At 44.8% G+C, this 11442-nt stretch overlaps 1 protein-coding gene across 2 annotated transcripts in view; it reads right to left on the bottom strand.

Moving 5' to 3' along the window:
- Tfcp2 (transcription factor CP2) overlaps positions 1–11012 on the bottom strand; it is a 37143-nt gene extending 26131 nt beyond the window's left edge. For both annotated transcript variants that reach the window (XM_028782242.1, XM_028782241.1), the window contains exons 1-2: positions 10943–11012; positions 10374–10518 (exon numbers count right to left, since the gene is read on the bottom strand). In XM_028782242.1, coding sequence (XP_028638075.1) covers positions 10374–10495 — 122 coding nt within the window. In that variant the 5' untranslated portion in view covers positions 10496–10518; positions 10943–11012. The remainder of the gene's footprint in view (positions 1–10373; positions 10519–10942) is intronic.
- Between the last annotated feature and the right edge of the window lie 430 nt (positions 11013–11442).

Genomic DNA, 11442 nt, shown 5'->3' with positions numbered 1-11442 from the left:
TGTGTGTGTGTGTGTGTGTGTGTGTGTGTGTGTGTGTGTGTGTGTGTATGAGGTATGTGTGCACTGAGAGGGGGGTACTTTCCTGCAAATAAGCCCAAGAAAAAGGTCAGAGATCCAGCTTTATCACTCTCGACCATATTCCCTTGAGATAGGACTTCACACTGAACCAGAGCTAGGCTGGTGGCTAGCAGGCCCCAGCAATCCTGTCTCTAACCCTCACACAGAGCTGGAGTTGTGGGCACATAGCCATGCCTGGCTTAGGTGAAAAAGAAACAGAGAGATTAGCTTCGCAGAGCATAGCACCAGCAGGAGGGTCTGACTTGATTCACAGACCCATGGGAGAAAACAACCATTGGAGATTTACATATGTGGGCTTTGATGGTACACAGTGCCACTCTCAGGACACAGTCTGCTGTGTGTAAAGACAGGATCTCCTTCACAGCTGAAGTTGGACCTAAACTAGAGATCCTCTTGTCCCCATCTCCAAGTGCTGGGACCAGAGCCCTCTGTCACTACACTGGGAGACATGGAAGGTGCTCTCCTTGTCCTCAGGCCCATAGTTGTGTGTAGTCTGTCCAAATGGGTGCAGTTAAGAGTAGAAAGTGACGCTGGAGAGAAAACTCGGAAGTTAAAAGTACTCACTGCTTGGTACCTCGTGGTGCGGCTGACTTACAACCACCTATGACTCCAGTCCAGGGGATCCAACGCCCTCTCTTCTTGCCTCCACTGGTACCAGCACACACATGATGCATGCATGCATACTTGCAGACAAATACTCATACATATAAAGTTTAAAAAAAAAAAAAAAAAGAGTGGAAAAATCCCAGTATGATGGCGCACATCTGTAATTCCAGCACCAAGGAGGGTGAAGGACCTTGAGTTCAAAGCCAGTTTGGGCTGAGAAACAAGAAAATCTACCCCTCCTATGGCATGCCAGTCGGGGATAAAACCTCTTGTTCCTGGAGACACTATTCAAACCAGACACTATTTCTATAAAAGAACCTTAAGACCAGCTACAACAAACACTGTAGAAAACAAGACAAATTCAGAAAGTGTTGGGTGCTGGGAGACTTCACTGTGACACCATCCTCAAACATGATCTGTGCTGGCTTCTTTGAAAGATTAGTGACGATCACCAGGAATCAAGGTCAACTGGATTTTGACACAGCAACAGCTCAACTCTCACTAACGTAAGTAATTACATTTCTTACATTACACTACTCCTCCTCAAACCTCAGTGTCTAGGCGGGTAAGATCCAGATCTCAGGCTCAATAGCGTGTGGCATTCCACTCAACCCTGACTAAGCACAGATCTGTCACTTAAGGTAGAGATTCTAAAGTTTTTCTAAGCAGTACATACGCCAGAGTTACACTTACACACACACTGCACATATAAGGGTTGGAGGACAGCTTTCTGGAGTCTGGTCTCTCCACACGTCATGGGGTTTCCAGGAATGGAACTTGGGTCAGAGTTAGCAGCAAGTGCCTTTACCTACTGGGCCATCCTACCAGTCCCTCAGAGATTTCACAATCTCACAGAGCCAACTACAAGTATAAAAAAGGAAACTTTTCTTAAAGTAACAGTACTGAAAAAGAATACAGAATATATATTTACATACATACATACTACATACATGCCCACTGTGTTAGTCAGGGTTCTCTAGAGTCACAGAACTTATAGGTAGTATCTATATAGTAAGGGGATTTGTTGATGACTTATAGTCTGTAGTCACTCCTCACAAGGCAAGCAGGCAGAGAATCTTCCTTCTTCCAGTGTCCTTATGTAGGCCTCCAGCAGAAGGTGTGGCCCAGATTAAAGGTGTGCACCACCACACCTGGATCTGGGACTTGCTTTGTCCCAGATGACCTTGAACTCAGACATCTCCTTGCCTTGATCTCCTGGGATTCATAGGCACCATGCCTCAAGATCTCCACGCCAAGACCCAGGTCAGAAACTTGTGTTTCCCAGCCTCAAGATCTGAATCACAGGTGAGCCTTCCAATTCTGGATTCTAGTTCATTCCAGATATAGTCAAGTTGACAACCAGGAATAGCCTCTACACTCACACATGCATGCACACACACACATACACACACACCACACTCACACCAGATAACACACATACCACATATAGATACCACACTTACACATGCATACACATACACACCAGATACCACATACACACTCACAAAAGCATGCACATACACACCCAATACCACACATACCATACACATATCACACTCACACACATCCCAGAGTGAGCTGAAGCTGAGCCCCACAATGTTCTGAGACCTATGGCACAGACTCACTCTGATATAATTACTAATTAATATGAAGCAGATAATCTCTCCATTCCTGTTTTTCTTCTACGTTTTCTGTCAAGATCATTTTATAGAAGAAAAACTATTAATAGACAAAATAAGTGAGTAAGAGAGAAAGATACCTGCCATAATGTTCAAACTCTTTAAAACTGTTTCTTTAGAGAGGAAAAAATATATTTTATTGGCAATATGGTTATAGCATTAACTTGTTCTTTTAAAAGATAAACTGGGCGTTACTCACACTACAGTCCCACTCTCTGCAGACACAGCAGGAGAACCAGCTCAAAGCTAGCCTTTGGAAGCTAGCTTAGGCTACCTAAGACCTTGTCTCAAAAAAACTTAACACCAAAATGAAACAAAAGATAATATAGGCCAGACATTGAGGCTTGTGCATTAACCTGAGTACTCAGGAGAGACTTGGGGTAGGTTACAGATTGAGGGCAGCCTGAATTACATAGGGAAACCTTGTCTTACAAAAGCAAACACATCAATATTTAATAAGTAACATAAACTGAATCGCTATACTATACTATTAAATTATATGTTTTAATTCCTTAAATAAATAACATTAGATTTGTTAAAATATACACTGTTCTCTCTCACTCCCGCTCTCTCTCTGTGTGTTTGTGTGTGTGCACTCACACATGCTCATATACTTTAGCATCTTCCATTGTGTATTCATCACCACTATTGTTTTGTTGGGAACAAAGAACCCTGTAGAGGCTTACCTGCTATCTTAATTAAACAAAACAAAACAAAACAAAATATTCCTAAAACGTAGTAGTTTAAGAAATAACTTACAAAAAACAAAAAACAAAAAAAATAGCCGGGCAGTGGTGGTACAAGCCTTTAATCCCAGCACTTGGGAAGCAGAGGCAGGCGGATTTCTGAGTTCGAGGCCAGCCTGGTCTACAGAGTGAGTTCCAGGACAGCCAGGGCTACACAGAGAAACCCTGTCTCGAAAAAAACCAAAAAAAAAAAAAGAAAGAAAAAGAAAAAAGAAAGAAAGAAAGAAAGAAAGAAAGAAAGAAAGAAAGAAAAAATAACTTACAGCTAGGTGGCGATAGTGCATGTCTTTAATCCCAGCACCAAGTGGATCTCTGAGTTTGAGACAGTGTGGTATACAGAGGGACTTCTAGACCAGCCAAGGCTACACAGAGAAACCCTGTCTCAATTCCCACTCCACACCCATAAGAAAAAAAAAGAAAAACAGAAAGAACAAATAAATAAATGGCTTAAGGATGCAATTCAAAAAGGTAGGAAAACAAGAACAAATACAAACCCAGTTGATGACAAGAAATAATCAAGCAGCAATAAGAAACAAAACAAAACCAGAAACAAAGAAAACAGTCTAAAGAATCAATACATCTTAGGGCTGTTTTCTTTGGGAAAGACCTTTGGCCCAATAAATGAAAAAAAAAAAAGTATAGAGGACTCAAAGTAACAGAGTCAGAAATGAACAGGGAGACACTACAATAGACATCAAAGAGACTCAGAATACCACGCAGGAGTACTTTAAAAACTTGCACTATGGCCACGCATGGTGGCACACACCTTTAATTCCAGCACTCACAGGGCAGAGGCAGGTAGTTCTCTGTGATTTTGAAGCCAACCTGGTCTATAGAATGAGTCTAAGGACAGCCAGGACTATAACAGAGAAACCCTGTCTCAAAAAGCTAAACATGCAAACAAGCAAGTAAATAAAGCTTGTATCCCAATTAAGCAGTAAAACGTCACAGAAATGGATTTTTAGATTCAGACCACCAAAAGGAAACCCAGAAGTCAATGAGGGGATTGAAATAGCAATAAAAAAACCCCTCTAGCTAAAAAAGAAAAAGCATTCATTGCTAGATGGATTCACAGCAGAATTCTACCAGGAAGACTAGCTGTAGCTATGTAAGCTATTAAGAATAAATGAAGAAACAGAAGGAGCATTCCCAGACTTCTGCTGTATCAATCTAATACCTACACCAGAGACAGACACAGCAACAACAGCAAAGAAAACTACAGGCCAATATCCCTGATGAACAAAGATTCAAAAATATACTTCCAAACAGAATACAGAAAAACAGCCAAAAAAATTTTAAAAATAAAAAAAAGATACACCATGATCAAGTTGGCTTTATCCCTGAAATTCAGGGATGGCTCAACATAGACACATCTATAAATGCAATAAACTGCATTAATGGTCTAAAGACAAAAATCACATGATTATCTCAATAGAAGCAGAAAACATCCTTTATAAAACCCAGCACACCTTGATCATAAAAGCCCTAGAATGCAGGGCTAGAGGAACCAAGCCACAACACGATAAAAGCGACGTATAAGACACCCACAGCCAACCGCATACTTAGCCAGCAACTCCCAGCCTTCCTAACACTGCGACCCTTTACTACAGCTCCTCGTGCTGTGCTGACCCCCAGCCATAAGCTTATTTTGTTGCTACTTCATAACTGTAATTTTGCTACTGTTATAAATCATAATGTAAGTATCTGATATTGGGGTTGAGACCCATAGGTTGACAACTGCTGTCGCCCATGGAAGTCAGGACAGGACAGACACCCACTATTCCTCTCCTTTTCAGCTCTGCATTAAAAGCACTAGCTGGAACAACAATGCAAGTCATCAACCCATTCCTGTCTGCAGGATCCCAAAAGTCTACCAGAAAACTTCTAGAAACAACACACAAATTCAGGAATGTGGCAGGATACAGAATCAACTTGCACAAATCAATGGCTTTTCTCTACACCAACAATAAATATACAGAGAAGATCATGGACACATTCCCACTCACAATAGATCCAAAGAAAATAAAGTATCTAGAAATAAACCTAACCAGGAAGTGCAGGACCTCGACAGTGAAGACTTTAAGCCTCTGAGAGAAAAAGACACTAGAAGATGGAGGGACACCCATGCTTGTGGGCTGGGAATCAACACTGTGACAATGACAGTGTACACATGCAATGCGGTCCCAGTCAAAACCCCTGCTCCATCCTTTACACAAATGGCAAAAGACTATCCTAAAATTCACAGGCAACCCCAGAAGACCTCAGACAGCCAAAACAATCAATCCTGAACAAACAGGACAGTGCTGGGAGGATAACCATTCCAGATCTTAAGATACAGTAGAGGGCCACAGGAATAAAACCAGTATGGCACTGACACAAAGCAGACATGTAAACTAACAGAACAGAACTGAAGACCCAAACATAAGCAGACATAACATCAGCTACTTCATGTTGCCAACGAGGCCAAAGATATCTGTGGAGAAAAGAAAGCATCGTCTTGGAGTTGGGAGAACAGGTTGTTCACAAGCAGAATGAAGTTAGACAGGTATCCATCACACTGCACAAAAACTAACTCCAACTGGATCGAACTCTAACCCTTAAACTGCCAGAATAAAATAAAACAGCGTCCTACTTATGAAGGTGGAGACAGGACTACATCTCCTAAGAAGTCAGGACAACTGACAAGTGGGACTTCACAAAGCTAAGAAGCGCATGCACAGTGAAAAACAACCATCTGGGCTGAAGAGAAGGCTCCATGCATAAGAGCACTGGTTGCCCTGAGTTTTATTCCCTGTTCCCACGTGGTAGCTCACAATCATCTGGAACTCCAGTCCTAGGGGATCTGACACCTTCTAATTTCCGTGATGAAACCATCTGATATCAAGCTCTGGCCTCCACATACATGTGTATGAGCACCCCCCTCCCACACACACACCTTACGCGAATACACATGAGCGCGAGCGCGCGCGCGCACACACACACACACACACACACACACACACACACACACACACACACTGACCGGGAACTTGGGATATAGGTGGTAGAATGGTTGCGTAACATTCACAAAGCACTAGGCTTGGTCCCTAATACCACATAGTCTGGGTGTGGTGACACAGGCCTATAGTCCCGGCACTCTGTCTGCAGAGGCAGGTGGAGTTCTGACCTTGAGGCCAGCCTGGTCTACAGAACAACCAGGGCTACAAAAAGAAACCCTATCTTGAAAAATGCCACCACCACCACCACCACCACCACCACCACCAACAACAACAACAACAACAAAAACCAAAAACCAAAATGAGAAGTTTGAGGTCATCCTGAGCTCTACAAGTTGGAAGCTAGCCTGGGTTACCTGAGATACCCAGATAACAACAACAACAACACCCTGACAAAATCAGATATAAATTTACCTCCAGACAACTTATATAGTACTAAAAGTTTACTGGAAGACATATGAATCAGGCAAGGCTTACCTTGAAACATGCTAAGCATGAGCCCATGTTCTCAGTTAATGTCCATCCCTTACAGGATCTGCTCACACCAGACTACCTATTCAAACACTGCTGACCGATGACATCACTGGTGACATCATCATTAGGCGCCTTGGTAGGGGGAGGGATAACATAACCATATTCACAGGGTTTGAAAGTTAAATATTCCAAGGCCTGACAGTTTTGATAGCCAACAGGACTCTGCATTTGTTTTCTAGTAACTAAGAGACCCCAAATTTAGTTTGTTAGTGTCGTGCCTTAAAACTTTTTTCTAGGGGCTGGAGAGATGGCTCAGTGGTTAAGAGCGCTGACTGCACTTCCAGAGGTCCTGAGTTCAAATCCCAGCAACCACATGGTGGCTCACAACCATCTGTAATGAGATCTGATGCCCTCTTCTGGTGTGTCTGAAGACAGCTACAGTGTATTCATACGTAATAAATAAATAAATCTTTAAAAAAAAAAAAAAAACTTTTTTCTAGGGCTGGAGAGATGGATCAGCGGTTAAGAGCACTGACTGCTCTTCCAGAGGTCCTGAGTTCAATTCCCAGCAACCACATGGTGGCTCACAACCATCTGTAATGGGGTCTGATGCCCTCTTCTGGTGTATCTGATCACAGCAACTGTGTACTCACATTCATAAAATAAATCTTAAAAAAAAAAAAAAAACTTCTTTCTAGGTCAAAAGAACCCACAAGTTCGTGATTGTTCGGTCTTCTTTATCTTGCATTTAAGTTTTCTTCTTTGCCCATGCACATAATTTTTTAAAAGAGATGTAGGAAGTTACAGATGATGTACCTTTGGTAAAGATGATTAAAGAGAGAACGTGTTTAGATGAGAAAGCCCATCCCATGTGTGCATGTGTGCATGAAGGCAGAGATGGGGGTATCCTGCTCCATCACTGTCTTACCCTTTGAGACAGGGTCTTCTCACTGAATGATTTCTCCAGATAGGCAAGCTAGGCCGTGAGCCACAAGGATCCTGAGGTAAAGAGTGCACGGAGCAGCTGCTGTGTAGTAAGGAGTGTGTGGGGCAGCTATTCCTGGCTTTTTCATGGGGTTGCTGGGGGATTCAAACTCAGATGCTCTTGTACAGTACACACTTGTAAGGCAGGAGCCACTGGGAATCTCCCCAGACCTAAAAAGGGGTTTTACTTTAGATTTTTTTTTTGAGACAGGGTTACGTGTGTAGCCCTGGATACCTTCAAACTCACAGAGACACACTTGCCTTTGCCCTGCTGAGTGCTGGGATTAAAGACATGTGCCACCATCACCGGCAAAAAGATTTTAGGTTGTAGTTTGGTCCTAAGAATTTTTCAAACTAGAAATAGAAAAAAAACAGGACAAAAATCAAGCTTAAACACATCACAAAACATCTGACTATTAAAAAAAAAAAAAAAAACACCGGCCGCTGGTGGCGCACACCTTTAATCCCAGCACTTGGGAGGCAGAGGCAGGAGGACTTCTGAGTTCGAGGCCAGCCTGGTCTACAGAGTGAGTTCCAGGACAGCCAAGACTACACAGAGAAACCCTGTCTCGAAAAACCAAAAAAAGACTGTATAAAAGATAAACCTGAAAGGTCTTGTGTGTGTGCACAGGCATGTATGCTATATTGCATGTGGTCTGATGTCCCAAGGAACGACACCCTCTACTCCAGATTGCCAAAACTGTCTCAAGCTTGAGCTGTCTCATGCTCTCCTTAGGCTGGACAGGTTGAAAGTTTTGGTCCCTGCACAGGTAGGGTCTGCACTCTCCAACACCAAAGCAGTTCTAGAAAACAGAATTTTTAGCCTTAAAAGTCTCAAAGTGGGAAATTACAACAGGAGAGAAAGACAACAAAACTTTTGGGAACATGGGAAGGAAAAAGGAGAGTGGCTAAAGAATCAACTAGCTGATGATTCAAGGCCCTGGCCACCAAGTCTGAAGGTTGTCCCTGCACGCACGCACGCACGCGTATGCACACATATATAAATGGGAGGGAGGGAATTCCAACACAAGTAACTGTATTTTGTGTGAAGACTATCAACATAGAAAGACTATCAAAAAAAAAAAAAAAAAAAAGCCGGGCAGTGGTGGCGCACGCCTTTAATTCCAGCACTCGGGAGGCAGAGGTAGGCGGATTTCTAAGTTCGAGGACAGACTGGTCCACAGAGTGAGTTCCAGGACAGCCAGGGCTATACAGAGAAACCCTGTCTCAAAAAAACAAAAACAAAAACAAAAAGACTATCAACAAAGAAATAAAATTCTTTTACATAGAGAAGAATGTTAAAACAGTAAGCATCCATGTTGAAAACCCAAGCCTACGTTACCTTCAAATACAGCCTTTCTTCTTTCTCAGGTATTTTCTGCTAATCCCCAAAAACAAGGCTAAATTTTTGTTTGCAGTTAAAGAATCTTAATCTCTGAAACCTTTGGGACCTCAGAGTAATCCCATGCACGATCCACGACTTGTTGTAAGGTTCCTTAAAAACTCTGCTAAGTACAACTTCAGGCGCCACCAAAAACACTATAGTTACTGTAAAGATAGCTATGATCCCTTTGAGAAGCCTGAACCCTGCTCTCAGGTGTCTTTCTTTCCTGAGCACACCTCATTTGGACTTAGTCCCTGTGGATGTTGAAGACCTTTTAATAAACTTCAACTCTGTTTCATAATAACTTACCTTGAATTCTTTTTCTGTGGCACAGTCAAAAATCCAGCTTTAAGATGGGCTGTGGTGCAGGGCAGTGGTGGCGCACACCTTTAATCCCAGCACTTGGGAGGCAGAGGCAGGCAGATTTCTGAGTTCGAGAGTTGAGGCCAGCCTGGTCTACAGAGTGAGTTCCAGGACAGCCAGGGCTACACAGAGAAACCCTGTCTCGAAAAGCCAAAAGAAAAAAAAAAAAAAAAAAAAAAAGATGTGCTGTGGTGTTGCACACCTTCAATCTTGGTGCTTGGGAGGCAGAGGCAGGCAGATCTCTGAGTTCGAGGCCAACCTGGTCTACAGAGTCCCAGAACAACCAGGACTACATAGTGAAACCCTGTCTCTAAAAAGATAAAATTTTAAAAAATTCCAGCTTTACCTAAGCTACGACTCCTGAGGGGAAGAAAACTCCTTCAGCTGCTCCGGAAGTGTGGGGCAGTGGTCTCCACCCATCGCCATTACCGGCGCCATTTTTTTTTTTTTTAGGCAGAATCTCACGTAGCCCATGCTGGCCTTACTATGTAGCCAAATATGGCCTCGAACTCCTGCTCTCCAACTTGCCGAATGCTGGTATTTCAGTTCTGAACTAGTATACGTGCCTTTGCCACTTTTTAGACATTCTCAAGTTTCCAAAGACAGAAACCCTGGAGGAGAACCTTAAAACAAGTCTGTTGTAAGAGGAAGCTGCTTGTGGACTTCTTGTCCAAGATCTCCCGTCTCTTCCCAACAAGGAAGTAGTCAACCTTGAGCCTCAGTTCCCAACTGCTCGACTTCCTTAGATATCCCTCGCCCGCCCTTTCTTCACGTGAATCCAGACATAGTCACGCATACATATACAGTCTCCCCCGCCATCCGGATGCAAGGGCCCTACAGAGTTGACTCTTCTTAGTCTTTTTTTTTTTTTTTTTGCAGTTCTCCCATATCACTCGCTACTCCAAAGCAAAGGGGGTAAAAAAAAGTCCGCCCAACACGCAGCGGGTGATTTTCTAAACTGTACAGCCGCCCTCCCACCTTTCAAGATCCAGCCTTTGTTATTGAAAAGGTAACTTCGGGGGTGGGGATGGGGTTGGTGGGGGGGGGGGGGGAAGTATCTCACCTCATGCTATAAGCACCAGCACCCAGTTCCTGGCCAATGCCCGACAGGCTAGCATCAAAGTCCTGCACCAGCCCCGACTCGATCACTTCGTCAGCTAGCGGCAGCTTCAGAGCCCAGGCCATCCCGGCTCCTTCTTCGCCCCAGCCTGTATAAAGACGTGGAGCGTAACTCTACCCCGCAGGGACAGCACAGTAGTAGTCAGCTACAAACCCAGCTCCTCGCGCAGCACACCGCGCCTGACCTACGGGCTGCACCCTGGCTACTCTCCTCAGGTGCCCCGGTGACAGCAATCCCTCCCGCTCGGCTCTCGGAGGCGTGCGGCGCCGGGTCCCGCCGAGGCTCAGCCGGACTCGGGCTCTCCGAAGCCCACCGGTCGCTCAGCGTCCTCCACTCAGCCTCAAAGCGGAGACACGCGCAGCACGCGTCCGAGCGTCCCCTCCGCCCCCTTCCGTGGAAAGCTCCTCCCTCTGGGCATCCGCACTTTCCCTCAGGCCTCGCTTCCGGTCAGTCAGATAACTTCCGGTCACCGATTCTTTTTTTCCCCCCCCTACTCGACCCTCAGAACAAACCCAGGGTTCTGCGAAGTCGTCCCCACGCCCTCCTCAGCCCCCACGACCGCCTGGAAACGTGGGCAGCGAAAGTTCGGCGCAGACGCCAAGCGCAAACCCGCCCCAGCGCCAATCAGAACGCCCTCTGTAGCCATAGCGTGACGTCACCGTACCACCAACCAATAAAGAGGAGATTGGCTCTGCCTCCGCAGCGATGATAGGCTATCGATGCGAAGGCTCCCGCCCAGAGTGGTGGGCGGGCTCAGTGCCTCGGTGTAAACCCGTGTCGCAGGCTCCGGTCCTGACAGTCAAGCGGAGCAGCGGTTCTATCTTTCCGTAGCCAGCTTCCATACCCGGAGGAACTTTCGTTCCCGGGTGTCCCGTCCTAAAGTGTCATATTTGCCTTCCCTTATCTTCACCCTTCTCCCTAATGCGTTCGCCCAGAAGACAGGGAAAAGTGTTGGGGGTTTTTGTTGATGTTTGAGTAGCTTTAGCTGACCCAGAACTGAGAGATCCACACC

This window comes from Grammomys surdaster, unplaced genomic scaffold (assembly GCF_004785775.1).
Source record: "Grammomys surdaster isolate TR1022 unplaced genomic scaffold, NIH_TR_1.0 724, whole genome shotgun sequence".
NCBI lineage: Eukaryota > Metazoa > Chordata > Mammalia > Rodentia > Muridae > Grammomys > Grammomys surdaster.
The sequence above is the reverse complement of the archived record's forward strand: the minus strand, read 5'-3'. Positions and strand labels throughout refer to the sequence as shown.